The sequence below is a fragment of the Corvus moneduloides genome, chromosome 9 (genome assembly GCF_009650955.1).
Source record: "Corvus moneduloides isolate bCorMon1 chromosome 9, bCorMon1.pri, whole genome shotgun sequence".
NCBI lineage: Eukaryota > Metazoa > Chordata > Aves > Passeriformes > Corvidae > Corvus > Corvus moneduloides.
This window is the reverse complement of record NC_045484.1, coordinates 29,012,401-29,033,001: the sequence shown is the minus strand read 5'-3', so window position 1 is coordinate 29,033,001 and position 20,601 is coordinate 29,012,401. Positions and strand designations below refer to the sequence as shown.

At 39.8% G+C, this 20,601-nt stretch overlaps 1 protein-coding gene across 4 annotated transcripts; it reads left to right on the top strand.

Annotated features, from left to right (window-relative positions):
• Positions 1-1,993: 1,993 nt before the first annotated feature.
• Positions 1,994-19,938, top strand: OMA1 (OMA1 zinc metallopeptidase). Of its 4 annotated transcripts, none has more exons than XM_032118337.1 (9): positions 1,994-2,133; positions 3,168-3,690; positions 4,076-4,304; positions 4,768-4,941; positions 5,029-5,136; positions 6,337-6,465; positions 10,488-10,562; positions 12,229-12,378; positions 18,519-19,938. In XM_032118337.1, the coding sequence occupies exons 2-9, from the start codon at positions 3,188-3,190 to the stop codon at positions 18,735-18,737; spliced, it is 1,587 nt and encodes a 528-aa protein (XP_031974228.1). In that variant the 5' UTR covers positions 1,994-2,133; positions 3,168-3,187; the 3' UTR covers positions 18,738-19,938. The 4 variants fall into 4 exon arrangements, with proteins under 4 accessions (XP_031974228.1, XP_031974226.1, XP_031974227.1 ...); XM_032118335.1 differs by lacking the exon at positions 1,994-2,133 and adding an exon at positions 2,310-2,397 and having other exon boundaries at positions 18,519-19,936; XM_032118336.1 differs by lacking the exon at positions 1,994-2,133 and adding an exon at positions 2,427-2,444.
• Positions 19,939-20,601: the final 663 nt, after the last annotated feature.

Here is a 20,601-nt window from a genome sequence, read left to right as displayed (position 1 = left end):
TTTTCAGTAAAAAGTGGAGACACCGAGCTGGAAAAATGACAGAAGAAATGGTAGAAAGCCTTAATGCTTGGCTTAGGAATGGAGCATTCCAGATAAAGACAAGAAAAGCAAGCAAAGTTTAATAAGGACATTAATGAGAGCTTTCATCTCCATTCTTCATTTCCTGACACCTGGGACACACACACACCTTGGGTTACACAAAGTGCTTTGCTGCTGCTACAGCTCAACTGGTTTTGTGACTGGAGCAGTCACAAAAATTAATGCAATGTTACTGACTGACAGATTTTGTGCTTCTTATGATAATGGACCCTGGGCAGGTCTTAAAGGAATTGTGTCAGAGGAAATTATAAGATTAACACTAAATAAAGTTCCTTTTGGGCCTGGACTGCAAGAACTGGTCACTACATATTTCCCTTGTCAATGAACATCAGTGCTTAAGAACTGTCACAGAAGAGGGCTCTGGCAATAAAAAGAGGTGAACTAAGGAGTACCTGAACAAACACTGCACAGTACTTGACTCTGCTCAAACACAGAGGATGTGGCTCTGGAAGGCAAAGATCTGTGTTTCTTTACCTTCCACAACAACAGGGCCTCTGTTTACATTCAAAGCACCAGGGCTTATGTGCAGTCTGGGCTGCCCTGTCATTACCACACATCCCAGCCTCACCCTCCCTCAGCAAATAACCTGTTTTTCACATCACATCACATCACTCAAGATACACTTGTCAGCCAGAAGAGTAAGACAAGAGCTATACATTAGGCTAGCAGCTTGCTGTTTTCTTGGGAAAAACATCACCTCTGCTCCTACCATGGCAGAAGACCTGACTGCTTCCTGCCCGGGAGTGTCACCAGCCCTCTGGTGGCAGGAACCACTTCAACATTTCAGGTCCCTAAAAAATCACAGAATCAATTAGGTTGGAAAAGACCTCTGAGATCATCGAGTCCAACCTGTGACCAATCCTTACCTTGTCAACCAGACCAGAGCACTGAGTGCCATGTCCAGTTGTTCCTTGAACACCTCAGGGATGGTGACCCCCAGCACCTCTATGGGCAGCCCCTTCCAAGGTTTAACAACCCTTTATGGGAAGAAATTCTTCTTGATGTCCAACCTGAACCTCCTGTGGTACAACTTGAGGTCATTTTCTCTTGTCCTGACACTTGTTACTTGGGAGAAAGACTGGCTCCACCTGGCTTCAAACTGCTTTCAGGGAGTTGCAAAAGTGAGACGGTCTCAGCTGAGCCTCCTCTTCTTCAGGCTGAGCCCCCCTCAGCTCCCTCAGCCACTCCTCATAGGACTTTTTCTCTAGAACAGCAAACAAGACAAGGCATAGCACGCGGGAACTCTGAAAGCTCCGGACATTTTCCTAAGGGCTCTTGGGACCCACTTTGAGGGGAGAGCTTGGACTGGATACGCTCCAGCAGTCCCTTCCAACCTCACCCATTCTGTGAAGGAGCTTTAAGGTCTGGAACCTCTGAACTGCCAGGACTCAGGGCCACTCTCAGCCATGAGGTTGTTGCCCACAAAATGGGATTGTTAACTGGTGTGCAACAAGGCCATAATTGCACACTCGAGGTATTTTTTATTTCAGACCTGCGCAAGCACCAGTGCTCAGAATCCACAACTCAAGGCGGACCACCAGACTTTTCCCACGATTATTTACACACAGGAATTCAGAGTTAGTAACTTTCCAAGCACAGCCCCTCTATTATGATTGATTGATTACTAATTGATGATTGATTACTAATTTCCATAAAAGTTACATAGCCCCAGCTGACTTCTACACGTGTTCAGGGGATGGCTCTTCACCTGGACAGGGTCTTTTTGAGCCGTAGACATGATTTTTATTATTATAATTATCATAGTTCAGCTATAGGGTACACAAACTTTGAGTATTCAGCCGAGTTAGCAACGTGTTCACGGATACACATAAACACCTTGATTTGCTACATCCTTAAAGCGTCTTAGTTCCCGGATGTCCTTGACTAGGGAAAGCTGGCTGCTGCCTGTTCCACTGATTTAGGCTTGAAAGCGTACAAAGATCTTACATCAAAGTACACCCTGACTTAAAATAATCCTGACATATTCCACATTTTGCAACCAGATGACACGGAAACACCGCGGTCAAAGCCAGCGTAAGGCACTCAGGGGAACGGGCTCTGCGCCTGATGAGGGGCGCCCCTGCTCCCCGCGCTGCCACAAAATGGCGGGCGCCGCCTGAGGGGAGCAGCGGTGGCGGCGGCGGCGGGAACGGCGGCGGCCCCGCCTGAGGGAAGGGACGCGGGGTCCCGGCAGCCGCTGCAGCGGCGCCTCGCCCGTCCCGCCTCCCGTTCTCCGCCCCGACTGCGTATCGACACCGGCTCCGCGGTCCGGCCCCTCCGCCGCCGCCTCCCGCGGTGGTGAGTAGGGGAGCCCGGTGGAGGAGGTCGTTCCCGGTCTCTAGGAGGTGCAGCTGTGAGGCGGCCAGAGCTGTCCCCCTCCTCCCCGCCCGCCATTAGCCGGGTGGACGCACCAGAGTGACTCGTCTCCTTCATTCCCCACCCCCGGCTCTTCACATCAGCCCATGTCACGATAATCGCGGTTCTCCCTGAGGGTGGTGGGGGTGGGGGGGAAGCAGAGGCCGCGATCGGAGCCAGAGGGTGAAAATGACAGCGGCGGGGCCCCGCGGGTGGGAGGGCCCGGGTCTTGTCCGTGCCAAGGCATTTCCATGTCAGTGAGCCAGAGGCTCCCGGCTGGCGTACACTTGGTTTCGCTGCGTTTTGTTTCTAGGCCGGGAGCAAAGTACGAGCAACGTGCTCACAGATCCTGGTTTTCCTCATGTATAGGAATGGCACCGGTGGGCAGAAGCCCGGCGTGGAAAGGTGATGGCCCACAAGGGACACCTGCAGTCACGCTGGTCTGGTGGTAATAAAAGTGAAAGGAAAAAAAATAAATCAAACCTTTTTATTCTCAGTGATGCAAGATACTGATGTCTTTCACAGGGCGAAGCAGATTGATGTCTTAAAACTGTAACCGGATGCAGTTGTGACTGCGACCTTTTTTTGTGCAACACAGCTGTTGGCAGACAAATACACAGTATCTGTTTGGGGAAAATGAAATAACGATGCAGTTTCCTGTTTGGGTGGGCTTCTTAATACCAGTCTGCTATTCTTTTTTTCCTTTGTTTCAGGGTAACCAACCAAAGAAGTTATGAGTATCATCTGTGGTCTGAAGCTGCCAGGCAGGAACTGTGTTTTCTCTCATTTGGCTTCTTTGTGCAAGCAGGGGAAGTGCAAGAATCTCTCTAGGTCTTACACAGGATGGTGCCGAACTCAGGTCGACAGAGCTGGATGCCAAAGGTTGGATTTGAGTGGAAATGCTAGGAACTGTTTTTTGACTGGAAACCCTGACTCCTATAGAAACTTCGCTGGTAAAGGACTGAGATGTCTTTTGGATGTCCCAAATGCAGAAGTGTACAGGAATGCACACCATAGTTCAGGAAGGTTTTGTTCTCAGTCTTCTCAGCCGCTGGGGAAGACAATCCCATCCGTCCAGATCAGTTCTGTAGGGCAACTCCCACATCACTTTCCTGCTTGGAACATTCAGATCATCAGGTCTTTTCACACATCACCATCACTTCAGGCTGCACCAGTTCCTCTTTTCTGGATTATTGTGAAGCCAGCTCAGAAATTATTTGCCATCATTCTTGGCAGGTAAAATACTGTGTTACTTTCCTCTCAGTGCAAGACCCATCATGCAAAGTGTGAGTGGGGGGAGGATGGCAGGTGTGTTTGTAGTGTTGTTTGGCTGACAGTTTGCTCAACAAGAGGTGTTTTTTTCCATTATCAGAGGTGTTAGATGTATCTTTTGCTCTTTTCTTTCTCATTTACATGTGGTAGAGGGAGATGAACCAAGACACTAAGGGGCATTCCTTCTCCTGTGGGAGCGAAGAAATGGAGTGGAGTGGAAGCCAATTACAGGATAACCTCCCATAAGCTCCTACATGAGATGAGACTGTAATAGAGCATAGAGCAAGGACAGACAGTAACAAATTCCTTTTTAACTATGTCCTAAGTTAACGCTGTTTGTATCTTACAGGAGCATAAGAAAATGGTGGAAGGCACTTCCTCCTGATAAACGGGAGCTCTTTAAAGAAAGTGCAAGAAAAAACAAATGGAAGATCCTGCTGGGTGTCAGCAGCTTAGGAGTTGTATTTGTCATGTTTTATTTTACCCACTTGGAGGAGACACCCATCACTGGGCGCACTCGACTCATGGTGTTTGGCAAAGAGCATTTTAAGGAACTGTCAGAGATGGAATATGATATGGTAAGATTTTAGACAAAAAATTGAAAGTACTCAAAAACTGTTGCTTTCGAGATAGTCTTATTAATGAGATGGGCAAACAAGCCTTGTAGTGTCCTTGATGAGTTTTGAACTTCATGCCCAGAACCCTGCAGAGCCGCCCCCATCTGTTACGCCTTTCTCTTGTCCCCATCCTTTTTAAGAGTTCCCTTTCCATTTGGGGCACATAAAAATTAAAAAGCACATGACTTGCATGGAGCAAACATTCCTAACTGTTTCTTGTCCATTGAACTAGTCCCTGTAATTTTGAGTTCTGTGACTTCCTGTTGTAAAGTGAAACTTGATAAACCATATCCAAGTGTATCCATTTCCTGTCTGTCAGAGACACGAGATAAAAACAGAAAAGGTACAAGGATATTTTCAAATTATATGTTTTGTATAAATTTGTCCACCTTAAAAATTACAACCAATGAATTTTTTTTTTCAGTGGATGGAGCTATTTAAAAGTCAAATGTTACCTGAGACAGATGCAGGCTACCAGGTTGTGGAGACAATTGTTGGGCATTTGTCTGAAAGTAACAAGGACGTCCCCCAAGTCTCAGCTCTCAAATGGGTTATCCACGTGGTGGATGAACCAGCTGTAAATGCTTTTGTGCTTCCAGTAAGTTGTACACCACGCAAAAAATTAATAATATTGAAACAGCACTTGATGTGTCTCCCACTTAATTTTTATTCTCTTCGTTTACAGAATGGTCAAGTGTTTGTTTTTACTGGGTTGCTGGATGCAGTTTCTGATATTCATCAGCTGTCGTTTATTTTAGGACATGAAATAGCTCACGCTGTGCTGGAACATGCAGTAAGTCTTTAAAGAAAGCTGTCTAATATTCTTAAATTATTAATTCTAATTACTCTAATTATGATTTTCCCTATCATTACCAACCAAGCTTTCAGTGTGACTCTATCTAATTAATGCAAAATTGAGTTTGAAATGAGTAGTCTGCTACAGTAGATCCTTATTATTCGTGTAGCACTTAATAACTGTCAGAAGACCTGTGGTAGTCCCTGTTAACACAACGGCTGCCAGGGATTTTTTTCACAGCTGTACAGGTGGATTATGGCTCACTTTCAAGAGTCATTTAGAACTTGGTCTGCAGATCCCTCTTTTACAGCACAGACATAAAGAACTGGAGGTACTCAGCAACTCTGTTACTCCTGTAATTGTTACCTGCAGGAGTGGATACACTTCAAAAAAGTATCTTAAAATACATCATACTGTTACTATTGTAGCACACAGTTTTAGAGTGTCAAATTTTAATAATACCTGGAGCTTGGTTCTTGTATGATTTTGGGTGAGCAACAGTTCACATCATGGTTTCTTGGGCTCGGTTGAGCCAAGCAACTCTTTAAACTTCTAAAAAATATTTCTGATAATAAAAAAGAGCTTATCTTGTTTGTATGGAATCTGTGTTACCTGACTGGCAGAAAGAGAAGTATTGCATGATGCTGCTCGTAAATGCTCTGATCAATTTGTTGCGATGTCAAATAGAGCTCTGGAAAACAGAGCAATCTCTTAGATTCTGAATTTAAAGGAAAGCAGCAGGAAATAAAAGATAAATATATTACCTGTACTGTCCCCTTATGCTATTAGTGATCCTGTCTCAGTGATGTCTTATCTCTTTTCAAATTAATGTAAAGAAGGTATTTTTATAGATTTTTTCATTCACATTGAGGTGTTTTTTTTACTAAAGAACTTTTTTCTGCATGTTGTCACCATCCTACCTCAAGCTTTGAATCTCTCAGAGAAGCTGATAGGCAGAATGTATTTGTTCCAGCTGTATTTATGCAGCTTATGTGAATTCTGGCCTGAAAGTACCTTACATCCTAGTGGATTTTTTTTTTTTTTTGGTACTAGCAGGGGAAGTTGTGCATGCCCTGTTCCTGTGGCTGCATAGGAGAAAAAAAACAATCAGTGATTTTTAAAGTGTTTCCAAATTCTGTTATATTCTGAAGAAATGTCAGACAGTAAGGAATGAAAACGGGCAATTTCTGTTTGCAGGCAGAGAAAGCCAGCCTGGTTCACTTACTGGATTTTCTCTCACTCATCTTTCTCACTATGATTTGGGCCATCTGTCCTCGTGATAGTTTGGCAGTTGTTGGCCAATGGATTCAGAGCAAGTTGCAGGAGGTAAGACTGACTGACATTTTGTATTGTCCTTCCTGAGTTCCTTGGAAAGACATTTTAAATCTTTTGCTATACTAAATAGTAGGTTTGGGGGAAAAGGCAAGAGGAGAAATGTAAGCAAAAATTAATATTTGAGTCTGTTATGGAATGAGATATGTTTTTATAAATCTGATTCTGCTTTAGTTGATGCTGATTTTCATTTGTCATGTTGAAGAATTTTAGGTTTCCCTAAATGACTGGATTTAGTTGCACAGGCTCCCGGAACCTGCTTGCCAGTTAAGACAGATGATTGTCTTTTAGAAAGGTAACTTGCCCTTTAAAGTTGTAGATGGTAAAATGCCATGTTTTTGTTTTAAATAGTTGTTAAATTGTTCCTAAACCAAATAAAATATATGGAATTTTTAAACTATATTGTTAGTGGTAAGAATGGTTTCCGAGATTAAAAAAAATTGAGAATCTAAACACACTTTATATAAAGCATGCTATAGTACAAGTTACTAAAATAACCTTTTCAGCCAGAAAATACTTCAGCAAAGTGAAATTCAGAGGCTTTCTGGTCCCAGTTTCCTTCAGCAGTTTAATTTACTCTCTGGACAGTTACTGATCCATTTATTTTTTTAAAAAGTTTTTTAAATAGAAATTTGCTTAGATCGTAAAACTGGAATCTGAATTAAAATGAAAGAGCTCTTTGGTTTCTTTGACTTGATGCTTTTCCTGAGTGTCCTGGGGTGATGTTATGAAGCCGCTTTATTCCTTAACCATCTGCTCAGTGCCCAAGGACGCCGTGCCTTTAAGGTGGACCCGGGGACGGGGCCGCTGAACGGCTCAGCCCAAGGGCTCCAGGGGCTCGGCAGGGAGTGCACCGGGAGCGCTGTGCTGCTCTTTGGGTTTCTTTTGTGTTCTGGCTAGCTGGAAAAAGGTTCTGTTGGTTTTTCTTGTTCTTTTTGCCCTTCCCTTCCCTTTGCCTCACTGCCTCGCTTCCCTCCTCGCCGGTCTGGGGAGCCTGCGGGGGTGGCCCCGGCTGGTCCGAGCCCCTGTGTCTGTTCCCTCTCTGGGAATTTGTTGTATTTTGAGGTTTGTTGGGTTTTTTTAAATCCTGTTCTACCCTGTTTTGTTTGTGTGATAATAAACAGTTTGTTTTTTTCCACTTTCACTTGCTGTGACCCACTTGTCTTATTGGTGGAGGAAAAGGGGAGGCCCTTTCCTCCTGGAATCTGAATTAAAGTGAAAGAGCTCTTTGGTTTCTTTGACTCGATGCTTTCCCCGAGTTCCTCAAAAACATGAAATTAAACATAACCAATCTGTTTTGGTAGTTCTTATGCTAATGGGTAGATGTGTGGATTCTGAACATAAATTATCTCTAAAGAGCTTGGATATTTGCACAAGTAGCTAAGAAACCAATACATTGATGAATGCTAGCCAGCATTTTGAAGAGCTGAATTTGGCAAAAACAAAGTGTGAATGAATCCTGAGACTGCTCATAATTTAGACAGCAAGATTCAACTCCCTGTCAGCATCTCTTTTCCTCTCCACAGAGAATGGGTATTTTGGCATCATGGATTGGAGCTGTGCTTTAGATTGGAAAGGGAATCAGGGTTTAAGCTGCTAGTCCTGTGCAAAGGAAACATCATCTCTGGGATACTGTCCTGGTTTAAAAGGCTGATCAAACTTCAGTAATGTCGATGTGATTAATACTTGCAAAGCTTTCATCCCATAGACAAAAGAAGCTGAATAGAAAATTCAGGTTTTTTAGTCACCCAGGAGTGCAGTGTCTGTTTCCTCCATTCAAAATTTGCCTGTTGTGCTTACGTGAAAGTGAATCGTTCTGCACATTTTCTCAGGATGTTTCTCTTCCTCTTCTTCCATAGCTGTATTTTGCTTTTTAAAGCTTTAGCATCCCATTCTGTGAAAGGGTTATTTAAGCTACGTTGTGGTACTTGCTTCTGTTTCAATATTTGTTTTTCTCTTATGTCCTTAGAGGCTTGACTTTTTGACCTGCTGACTATTGTGTATTTTTTATTATTGACTCTTAAGTATTTCCCAGTGATTCTTTGTAGGCCTTTGGTTATGTGAGCTCCAGTTTGCCTTTTCCCCCAAACCCAATGGATTTTCTTTCCTTAATAAATTGTTAACTTTTCTTACAACATTTATTTGGGGTTGTTCTTTAAACATGTACTTCTGGACTGAAGCATATTGGCTTTGTTATAGAGCAGCAGTTATTTTATATGGGAACTAAAGCCTAGGAGTTATTCTTGGAATAACACGAAGCATGACTCTGAGTTTTACTCACGTCCCACACACCAATATGCATGGATGCAGTACTTCATACTCCTTTCTTGTCCACCTCACACCATAAGATTTGTCTTTCAGGTGAAAACTGGTGATTTTGGGTAGTCAACATATACGTGGAACTCACTTTTCTTTAGCATACACAGTCTCTGGTAATTGATTTGGAAAATCAAATCTGTCTTCTTTTTTCATGACTAATTTCCGACAATGATTTTAAGTCAGTGTTTGAAGTTCTAATTTTTCATTTTAGCACATTCACAAAAGATTTTTGTAAACCATTTCATTTTTCAGTAGCAGATGAATACCACTGTATGTTAAATGCCTCAGGACTCTTGTATGTTACCAGTTTCATTTCCATGTCTAAAAAATGTTTAATAATTAATCAAATTGTTTATCTGGCTAACTGAGAAATGGTGCTTCAGGAATATATGACAGACTAATATCCAGGAGTTTCTTTGCTGCTTAGTGAATATATGTACACCAACAGACCTGGAACACTTTTCAAGGCAATAAAAATATGTATTCCACTTCAAGGAATTACTTTATCATCAGAGGTTTAAAAAACATATTTATAATTGCAATGTTTAAGGTCTGTATGGAAACTAAGAATTTTGAAAGTGACCTCATCTCTGCTTACTTTTAAATAAACCAGCATGTTTGGCTTTAAAAAACTATTAGAGGATCAGTTTTGGTTGGCTTCTATTTTTGCCCTATTAAAAAAAAACTTAACACTACTTCTTTGGAAAGAAGAAAAAAGTTACAGTTATCTTTCTAATAATCTTTATATATTCAAGGGATTGTACCACTTCTTTGGTGCTCTTCATTTCAAACTCTTTTGTGGTTTATTGTTTGGTTTTTGGTGGTTTTTTTCCCTGAAACTTTTAAGGAGGACATATTTCTATAGCCAGATAAAGAGCTGATAAAACCTTTTTGAGCTGATAAACCTTTCTCTCTTCTCTAACCTTGCACATTGCCATTCTTCAGTTCATATTTCCTAATGGATGACTAAACCAGGATGTTGTGACAGGTTCCTTATCTCTACAGGAGCAGGCTGTTTAAACAAGTCCTGATTTGCATTTACTGTAACATGACAGACTAGGGCAAGGCTGCCCAAATGTACATGAATTACATTTGAGAAAACCACCGCTGTCTCTTAGTGTGTGTTAATGCTCTAAAAAATTGGAGAGGAGTTTGGTTTAGCTTTATGTCTTCTGGTTTGATTTCTGAAGGGCAATTTGCAGCTTGTATTAGGGATAATCATGGCAAAGGAGTAATTTCTGCATGAAAATACTTATGGCTACATTCCTTATCGTGGGCAGTTTGCCATATGAAATAGATGATACCAGGCTTAAAGGCATCATAAAAGTTTAGGGAACCAATGGAGTTTTTTACATACAGTTGCTGCAACAAAAATCTTGATGTCAATAAAAGAGTGATGTGTAAAAATTCTGAGGTAAAGTTGATATTGAGCTTTCAGTTGCTGCAAAATGAGATTGGCTGCTGAGAAGGTCTGTGAAAATATGTCTAATTTGAATTAATGTCAACTGAATACAGGATCAATGAGTTACATATAATGGAATTAAAGATTACATTAAGAAAATTAATACTGGTCACTTGCAATGTGAGCATGATAGATAAACCCCACTACTTATGAGAAGGTTAAAAGACAGCTACAAGTCTCTGTATTTGTACACATTCCAAACCAAGAAACAGAGCTTTGATGTGCTTCTTTGCAGTTCATGTTTGATAGACCCTACAGCAGAACCCTGGAGGCTGAAGCTGATAAAGTGGGACTTCAGTTTGCAGCAAAGGTAACTGCAGCTGATTGGTTTTATTAGCAATAAAAATAAAATTAGCAAAAAAATAAGTACCAGACTTTTTTCAGCTTCTGTTACAATCAGAGGGAGTTTCATACTTCATATGGAGGTAAACCGTAAATTTTTGAAGATATGTAGATTTATGAAGTGGTGGGAAATAAAATAGTTTTTAGGGAAAGACAGAGTCATTCTGGCTGATTGTGTGTAATAACATTGAAGTGTGTAAAGTGCATTACCTGCACAGTCTACTGTTTGTGTAGTTTATTGCTATTAGAAGAAACCCCCATGTATTTATAAAAAGGAGAATGCTAAATAGTGATCTTCTGTAAGTAGGATTTAATTACTGTAAAGATTTAAAGATTTAAGCTAAATACAGCCATAACAACAATGCAGCGTAAAGCAAGACAAAAATTGAGTCAGAAGCTACTCAGCATTTTTCTCATCATTTATTTTTTCAGTTCCTTTCATTTTTCCCCCTCAGGAATTTAATTGTATATTGAGGAAACTGAACTGACTCTGATTCCTGGTTAAGTGCAGTAGACCCAGTTGTCAGATACCAATGAGAGCAGCACCATCTAGTGTTAATATTTCATAAGCAAAATTTCCTTTTAATAATTATTAATGTTTCTTCAAGGAAGGGTTTTTAAAATTAATTTTCATTCTGGGATTAAAACTGCATTTGTAATATGAAATTGTCTAAAGGAATAACACAATCCTTGAGAAAAATGTAATTGCTGTGTTTGTGCTCAGTGCTTTCTAATACTGAAAAAGTAGGGCTGTACCAGAAAGAAATAAGTGAAGTGACATGAGCATTTCTCTGCTTGTGCAGATAACCTTTTCATAATAATAATTTTATTAAATAAATTCAAAGGATAAGGCACCACATCTATTCCCGGGATGGGGAATGGGAAGAAGTAATTTTCTTATCTTCTGACTGCTTGTCTCTTTTTTTTTCTTAGCAAATGAAAGTCAGTGTAAGAAATCTTATTTATTTTTCTCCTTCACTTAAATGTAAAAATAGCGAAGTCTGTGGTGATACACAAAAGCAATTCTAAAAATTACTGTTCTATGACTTTCTATGGTTAAAGATATACTTCTTGAAGAGAGTCAGAAATTCTGCAGAACTACTGTTTTAATGTGTCATGGATTCCACAGTTCACCCATGAAAGGCCATGTAATCACTTAACAGAAAAGCATTTCCAGTAAATTTTTAAGTATACATAAGTAAGAATTATTATCACGTTGTATTTTTGACTCTCAGCTTTTTCCTGTAAATTTGCCTAAATCTATGGAGATGGTCAATTTGTTCTAGTAAATATAACTTCAAATTCGCAGCTGAGCTTTTTTATAAAGAAGAGCAAGTATATGCCAGAAATTGTAAACCTTTTCTTCCTCCTGAATTTTATTAATTCAGGTGTAAATTTTTTAAGATCATGGAGTCACACAGATGTTAAAAGGAATAGATCCAGTGTCTGTCTGCATGAGTTTTTTATTGCTTTTAGATATTTTGGAACAGCTTTTTCCTGTCAGGCAGGAGGACCATCTAAGCAGACTTCAGAAACTTAAAATTTAAGATGTCTTTTGTAATTCAATCTTCATTAGATTGTGTATTTATTACTTTAAACACACAGTGATGTTTCCATTTCCCTTCTGCTTTCAGGCTTGCGTGGATGTCAGAGCCAGCAGCGTCTTTTGGCAGCAGATGGAATTGGCAGAAGCCATCGAGGGGCAGCCCAAGCTGCCTGAGTGGCTCTCCACACACCCTTCCCATGAAAACAGAGCTGAGCACTTGGACCGCCTCATCCCAGAGGTGAGCAGGGCTCAGGGAAGGGTCTCTTCCTCTTACAACAGTTGCCAGAAGTAGGTTGATATTAATGAATTAATTAGCTGCTTTGGTATTGATTCACTATTACTCTGATAGCACCATGCTTATCTTTATCTTTACATAAATTCTCCATTGCAAAGCTTTCAACCTTAAAGGTTTTATTAAATGAGAAAAAAGTAAGATAGCACAGGTAAAATGTAATTATATTGTAAGTTGTGGTTTGGTTTTGTTTTTCTGATTTCTCATCAAAGTGGAATATTTTTGCTTTTGAATGGCCTTTTGGTATAGATGTGACAGTGCTACAGGTCTCATCCACTCCTATCTTTTTGCCATTTTGGAAAGGTAGTTTTTTAGTTGGATCCCTAAATTGTCTTGACTTCTTTTGCTTTTGTAGCAAATAAAAAATAAAAGAGAGTGTTAAAGCACTTTACTGTGACACTGTTTTTCAGGAAGCCAAACTGTGTTTGGAAATACTCTTTTTTAGAACCAACTAGTAATTTCTTCTTTTTTTTTTTTTATAAAACTCTCTGTCACTTTAAGTCATTCTCAGTTCCAAACTGTAAAGACACTTGAAGATTTATTGGCAGAGGGAGCACTAAAATGTTGAGGTGTTTGCTGACTTCAAAGGAGAGAAAAAGAGTTTCATGAATCCTTTGATGAGAATGAATACAGTAAATATTCTAAATGATGGCATAAATCAAAGTCAGCATTAGGGGTAGGAGGCTGGAGAGTGGCTAGACTGGATATTTTAAATTAATATACACAAAGTCTATAGTTTGCAAAAGCAGGCTGGGAGAATGTTTTTGATGGATTTTCTAACACATTAGAGCAGCTGAATAGAAAATGAATCTTGTTGTAGAGCCTCAGTTTTGGCTAGATTGAACATAAAGGGTTCGGGATCGTTTATTTTCATACAGTTGTTGACTGCCTTATAAAGAGGTAATGAAATAAATCACTTCTTATGTTCTACCCCAGGCCTGAGCAAATAAGTTAAATAACTGAGCAACTGTGTAGAACTGTTATTTCTGTCTCATCTCTCGTAGTTTAGCAGGTGGAGCAAACCTCATCTTTTTATAGCTACTCTCACTTCCAAGAGCCCTGGAGGCCAGGAAGATCTTCCAAAAGATAATTGAGGGGGAAGATGTTTTCATTTGCCTTTTACCTTAAACATTCTTTGGCGTCAAATGAGAAATACTGTTTGTAGCAAGTTCACAAGATAAGTGAGGTTGGCACTACAAAAGTGGAATAAAGATGGAAGAAAGTGTGTAGAGGTGCTGTCAGAGGCTTCTTGTCTGAGGCATTGACTCCCCTTCTTGTGGGAGCTGCTGCCTTCAGGCTGCATTTCAGGCGTGGAAAGGGAATCCCAGGGTTTTATTGTTGCTCAATATCAGCCCCTTTTTGTTTCGTTGTTCACATACTTTGAACATTTTAGAAGAGGATGTTAACCATATATTAATTGCCATTAGATACTCAGAGCCCAGGGAGAGAAGTTAGATTATCAAAAAAGGCCTTTTTGTCTCTAGTACCTCTCTGTGAAGAAACTGGTACTTCTTAAGACTCTGTGCCAGATCCATCATGAGCATTGGTTTCACGTGCTGCTGGTTTTGGAGCTGAAATGATTTTCAGGACAATACAACATCACTCATTAGACCAGCTGCTATAGATGGGACAAACAGGGACAAGCTTTTGGACTTCTCAGGCCACATGAATGTTTCTCTACAGACTTTGGAGCAGGTTCACAATAAGATGCAGTCACATAAAGTGAGAATTTTTCTTCACGTAACGAAATGTCACATCTCAATGAGATGACTGAACAGTGTCAGGAAATGTAAATTAAAGTTGGCCTATCACACTTTACACACTTTAGGGGACTATACCCTTTCAAGTAATTAAAAGATTGGGAGTAAATCAAATGAGTGTTTTAGATCTTGCATCTGATTTTCTGAGCAAGTTGGAAGCTACAGCCACGCTGAGCAATCAGTGAACAAGAGAGCTATAAGCAGTTACCAAGTGGTGCTGTCCTGGAAATGAAATAAAGCAAATGTAGAAGATTTACTGTGTTTTGCAAGTATTTTCCTCTCAGACAGGGAAATGTTTGGATTGTAAACCAGGAAAACAGAGTATATTCTTAAATAGGAAACTGAAATCTCTTAGAATTCCTACATGGGGGATGGAGAGATGCATTTCATTCTCAGAAAGAGAAATCTTAAAATAATTTTGTAGTAGGGGAGAAGATGATCATTGTTCTGGAGAGAGAGACTGTGGGAATGTAGTGCCAAAGAGAAGCTACAGGATCTTCTAGTTCATCTCAATGTTTTATTTTCATGTTCTCTGACTTGCTACAGTGTCTGTTTCCTGGTGTGCTGTTCAAATGCAGCTCTGTACTCAGTGGAAGCCTCAGCTAAACTGAATAAAGCAGAAGGTTATCTACTAAGCCTTGCCTGTGATGCAAAAATTCATCTTGATGTGACATTTGCTGTTTTAGCATCATGTTGTTGGTTCAGATTCCATTTTTGATTCACTATAACTCCTGTTCCCACTTTCTTGTGGAAATGCCAAGGTGAGATCATTTAGAGACTAATAATAAGTTTAGATATATCAACTGCACTGCTTGTCTTGTTCACTAGGTGAGTTAACTTGTCAAAAAAAGTTAATTCATTTACTTTGGCAATACCTATTCTTGTCAAATCCACATTGGCTGCTTATTATTTTTATAAATTTTTGTGTAGCTAATGCTTTTCCTCAGTCTGCTGCCTTTTGGTATGGGAGGTACAGTTATTTTGCTTCCTTTTCAAAGGTGAGTTGGTAAATTTGCCCTTTGCTTATGATGTGAACATTACTTCAGATAATTCTAGTACTAGAATATGTTAATTAAGTCCTATCAATGTGGAAACAAGAATAAAACCACTGACCTGCATTTCCATCCTCCTCATAAAGTTATTAAATATTTTGTCACAATTTTTCTTTTCTATGCCAACATCAGTGGAAGATTGGAAGTATTAACATCATATATAAGCTGCTTTTCTTCTCTATCCAGGAAAGTCTATCAATTCCTTTAATCATCTTTTTACTGCTACTTCATTAAGACTGTAAGGGCTTGAGACCCAGCAGGTAGCCTGGTGTCTGTTACAGTGTTAAGGATTAACACTGGGAGCTAAAAATCACTTATTTCTGTATTTGTACAGAAGCTGGTAGCCTTTACAAGAAGGTGATAGGATAAGGGAGACTTCCCTAATTCTTCTGCCTTCCCTGCTCCCAAATATTGCAGGAAAGGACTATGATTGTATTGATAAGAAAAACAGCTTCACCTTTGTTACTTACAAGCAGGAGTTGGGATGTTTTATTTGGGATCTCCTGAACCGATAAGGCAGGTGGGCTGCTCTCACTGCAATGTGTAGCTGCAGCTGTCCTGAGTAGGGAGGTGACAAGTTAACATGGCTTTTCTTTCCATATCTGCAGTTTTTTCTGTGGCGTGTGAGGTGATGGTGTTGAATAGCTGCCTTCTACCCCCTTGCACAGCTTTATATCTAGCAAGAACTCAGACCTCCACAGGGTAAAAATGTCCACCTGAAGTACTGGTTTTTATCTTCGCTGTTGGGACTTTAGGTGAGGGAAACCATGGAAATAGGTCAGGCACTGTATTGCCAGGAAAACCCAGAGATACAAAATTGCTAAATTAGTTTAAAAGAGGATTATGTTGCCTTTTCCAGGATACAGCCTAAATCTTTATATTCCCATTTGCCTTGAATAGCACTGCTTGACATTAATGCAGTCTTGCAGCAGCTTATGTTCTAAAAGAGAACAAAAGAAAAGTCTTGGTTTGTCATAAATGTCAGTTTAGAAATTAACAGGTCACTGAGGCAGAAGAGTGTTCAGCAGTACAGTTACATTTGGTGACTACATGGACGATCATGCTGTAGAAAAACAAGCTGTGAAAGCTTTATTCATATTTTTTAAGACTTAGACAGGAACAATATTTGCATGCCTAATCCAGACTTTTGTATCCAGTGATTTGAATTTTACATTTCAGCAAGAAACAACTGGAGAAACTCTTGCTACATTTTTGGAGTGTGTCTTTTTCCAAAACCATTTGTTAATTTTAAATTCTATTTGTTTCTAGCCATTTACAGCAAACCCTATCAGTTCACTGTAGTAAAGTTAGGGAAGGAATATGTTTTGGAACCTCCTTATACAAAGAAAAATCAGTTCAGAAGCTCTGCTCTTCTATTTTGAAATCTGCTGTAGTAAGATGTTTCCAGTGCCTCCTGTGGAAGAATATCAAAGTGTTTCAGAATGATGGGCAAATACTTATGCAGAGCTGTACTAGAATATTTGATTTGCTGTTTCAGACAAAGCTGGTGGATATAAAGCAGGTTAGAAAAATTTCTGCTCTGTCTGTAGTGCAATGCTAGGACTGCTTTGAAAACTGCATTATTTTCTTCCTCCTCATGAATCCATCTAGAACAAATTAATCAATGTGTGTTTTCTGCTGACAGTCCCAAGTACTGGCCAGGAGGCACCTGGCTACAACTCAGGACAGGTCTGGCCATTGCTTTTGAAGAATCCATGGTTGAGAATAAAATGGAATAAAATGTACATTTCAACTGGTCTTCCCATGAAAGGATTAAAAACAGAGCTGGATGTAAATCTGCCTGTGGTTTATGCTGTTAGATGAGGCCAAGACAGATAATATTGAACAAAAGTGACCATACCATGATGACCATTGATTAATGGTAACCATCAGACTTGTTTTGGTCTTGGTGTTTCATTTTGCAGATCTCAAAAAAGTAGTTCTCAGTGATGCAGAACGCTCTAAAGTTCTACATGTAATATTTTGCTATATGATACAAAGGATCTACTTTTCTTAATTAGTTTAAACGAGTTGTAGGAGGATCATGGATACCAGTAGTTCTGTGCACAGCTGCTTGCAAAGCATCAGTTTCTTGTGTGCCAAACACACAAGGAGCTGCCAGTTTGTGTGGTGCATTTAAGGTATGTTGAGCTCTGTGACAGTGAACACAACTTAAGCATCCTTTAAAACAGCTGACTTTGTCCAGGTTGATATCAATTTCTCCACAGTGCCTTTGAGACATGAGATTCATCCACTGTCATACCTTTTTTGGATTGCCAACAAGACAGGATGTTCTGGGGGGAATGTGCTTGTCCTAATGAATTTTGGTTCTCTGGGAGATTCCCTGGCTCCTTTGTGCCCCTACTTTCTGATCTGTAAAATGGAAGCAATGGCACTTACTCAGTGAGCAGGACTAACTTAAAGTTTGGTCTCTTACTGCTCATCTTTTTATCCAGAGAAATCGTTACATTCAGGAGACATTATTTTCTCATAACACTTGGAAGCTGTGCATCCAAATGCTTCTTGGAGATAAGATCACTTGTGTAACTGCACTTTAACTATAGTGATGAACCAGCTGGATCTCTGTGCCAAACAGTTAAAAGTCCATTATGTTATTGGAGATTTTCCCTCCTTTTTTGAGCCAGACATCTAAGTATAGTTACTTCAATAATAGAACATATCTGAGGAAGTAAATTATTCAGAGCCCTTTTTTTCTTGATGCAGTCATTTTCATTTACATTTGAATGTAAATATAAATATAATAATATGAAGCTGAGATGCAGTAATAGCCTGTGGGCTGGATACACCTCCACTTAATTAAGTGGATTTCCTGCTGGGAATTTTCTTCTTTCTGAGGCATTTTGGAATATGGATTGATTCAACATTTTTTTTCAAAGCAGCCTGAAAGGGCTACAGAAAGTTTCATTTACATGTGAATGTAAATTAAAAGGTACTGATGTGGACAAATACCACACAAAACATTGGAGAACTTCCTGTCTAATTATGTTGTACCTTTAGAGTATCCATCCTTGGAGATCACAGTGTGAGAAAATAATTTCACTCTCCATTTTTCCCATTGTTTTACCATATTGCTACATTTTGTAACAGGAGTTCTTGGTTTCTGTTGAGAAGTTGTTCAGTAACAATTCAGGCTCATTATTACACTAACTAATGTGCAAATGAAAACCTGACTGGAAAGCCAAAGTCACTGACTGAAAGCTTTCTTGTTTTTCCTATTTGAATGAGCTTGATTTGTTTTCCTATGTGTTCACAGGCTCTTAAAATAAGAGAGAGCTGCAATTGCCCATCTCTTTCTGGACCAGATCCTCGCCTTATTTTCAGACTTAACATGCAACGTCTCCTGGAATTAGCTGAAGGTCGAGAAGCCCCAAATTCTACAAAGCAAGATCCCTCAAAACCAAAACTGGACTTTCCTCACACTCAAAAAGTAGAAGATATGCCAGTGACTTTTGCAGTTAAACCCACAAACTGATGACATTAATTTTCACTTTTTATGGAACTGGTGGTCCCCAAAGGTCTATCTTAAAACACAAAATTGTCTTTGAACCATGAAGAAGATGTAGCCACTCAGATTCTCCGTTTCTTTTATGTGATCTCTCACTCAAAGCAATAAGGAACCATGCCCACATAAGAAGAGCAGTGTGTTGGAGCAGAAAGTTTCTTATTCATTAATAGTTACTAAAATAAATCACTTCTCAGGGGAAAGATAATCTCATACAATCCAGTCACACAGTGTAATTTTCAGCTTTATCAGGCTCACCTTGATCAGAGGACAGATGAGCCAGAAGTGTCCCTAAAGCAGAGGGAAAAGTACAATTTTCATCACTTAAGTTGTCTGATTTATCTTGCCATAATTTGGGTTAGATCTACTCAGCTTCATTTGAGAAATAATGAGGAGAGCTTACTGCCTGCTCCACATACAGTGTGTTTAAAAATATTAAGCTGAGAAGCGATAATAGCTATGGGCTAGTTACACCCCCACTTAATTAGGTGGATTTACTGCTGGGATTTTTCTTCTTTCTGAGGCATTTTAAAATGTGGATTGATTCAACATTTTGCTTCAAAGTAACCTGAAAGGGTTGCACGAAGTTCAGTTTAAAAAAAATGAATGAAATAATTTTCAGGGGAGTCTTCCTTCTGGAAGAAGCACTGAAAGAATCGTGGTAGCACCAGATGCTTTACATAGATGCCTCTTGTCTTTTTTAAAATTATCAGGGTGCTTCATCAGAGAGCAGTTCTGCTGCCACAACATTTGATTTGATATATCCATTTGGGTAGAAATGATTGCTGATGTGGAGTATATTGCATAAGAGACAAATGAAAGGTTTCTTGACTACACAGCTTTTGCAGATGACTTTATCATGAAAGGTGACTTCTCTTCAGGAAACTGGCATCTAATGCTGGGCATCCCTCCCTTACTCCCTCCCTTCCCTCCCCCTGAAGCCACACTTCTTATACCCTGGAGACAAATATGGACAATGCAGGTAAAGCTCTGCCTTTCGGGATGGGTGACCCACTATACCCAGCGTGTTAATCTCTGTTTGCACATGTTTGAATTGTCCTTGCTTTGCAGTTGATGGAATAATGAAATGTTGATCCTGCAGGAAGATGCAGAAAGAGGTGGCAGTGAATGAAAATAAAAAAGGGAAATCCTGTTCCTTCATCTGTTAAGATGTATTTGCTTTTTGTTACTCATTTGGATCAAAACAAAAATCCCGTTCATAAATGGTAGTGCCTTACAGGAAGAAAACATTCAAAATATTTTACAGTGTATCCTATTGTGAAACATTCTTTTTCTGCATGGAGAAGGGTAGACTTAATCATATTTCTTCAATTAAATCCGAATGCAAATTTTTAAAAAGGAAAAAATAGCCTATTCAGTGCTGTCAGTGCATTTAGTTGGAAAAACGGATTGTGAAACAAGTAATGCTTTCACTGACTTCAGTCGACGAAGCCGGGTCCTTTGAGAAACACCAGCAACTCCCATATCTCTATTCAGTGATAAGTTGATGTCTGTGTAATGTTGATGATTCTAGGTCTGATTATATAGGTCTAGATTGGCTGCATATTGCTTACAAGCTGTTTTTTAAATCTCTGCTCAATCCTGCTGGCAGGAGGCAGAAGGTCCAGCCTGACCATTATTCATCCATCCATTTTTATTCCTCGTGACAGGAGGTTTTGTAACAGACGTTCAGTGATGTGTTGCAGCATTTGGACATTGTCACCTGAAGGTAAACAGAAAAATACACCATTTAGATTTCCCTGTGGACCTCAGAGTTTATCCTGCAGCACCAAAACCCCAACGCTGCTGCCTCTCTCTTGCTCCAATGTCAGAG

Excerpts from the sequence above, each read along its gene's own strand:
- OMA1 (XM_032118337.1), top strand. The coding sequence starts at position 3,188 with ATGAGTATCATCTGTGGTCTGAAGCTGCCAGGCAGGAACTGTGTTTTC. Across the intron at positions 4,942-5,028 it reads TAAATGCTTTTGTGCTTCCA|AATGGTCAAGTGTTTGTTTT; the intron begins GTAAGTTGTACA and ends CTTCGTTTACAG. Across the intron at positions 10,563-12,228 it reads GACTTCAGTTTGCAGCAAAG|GCTTGCGTGGATGTCAGAGC; the intron begins GTAACTGCAGCT and ends TTCTGCTTTCAG.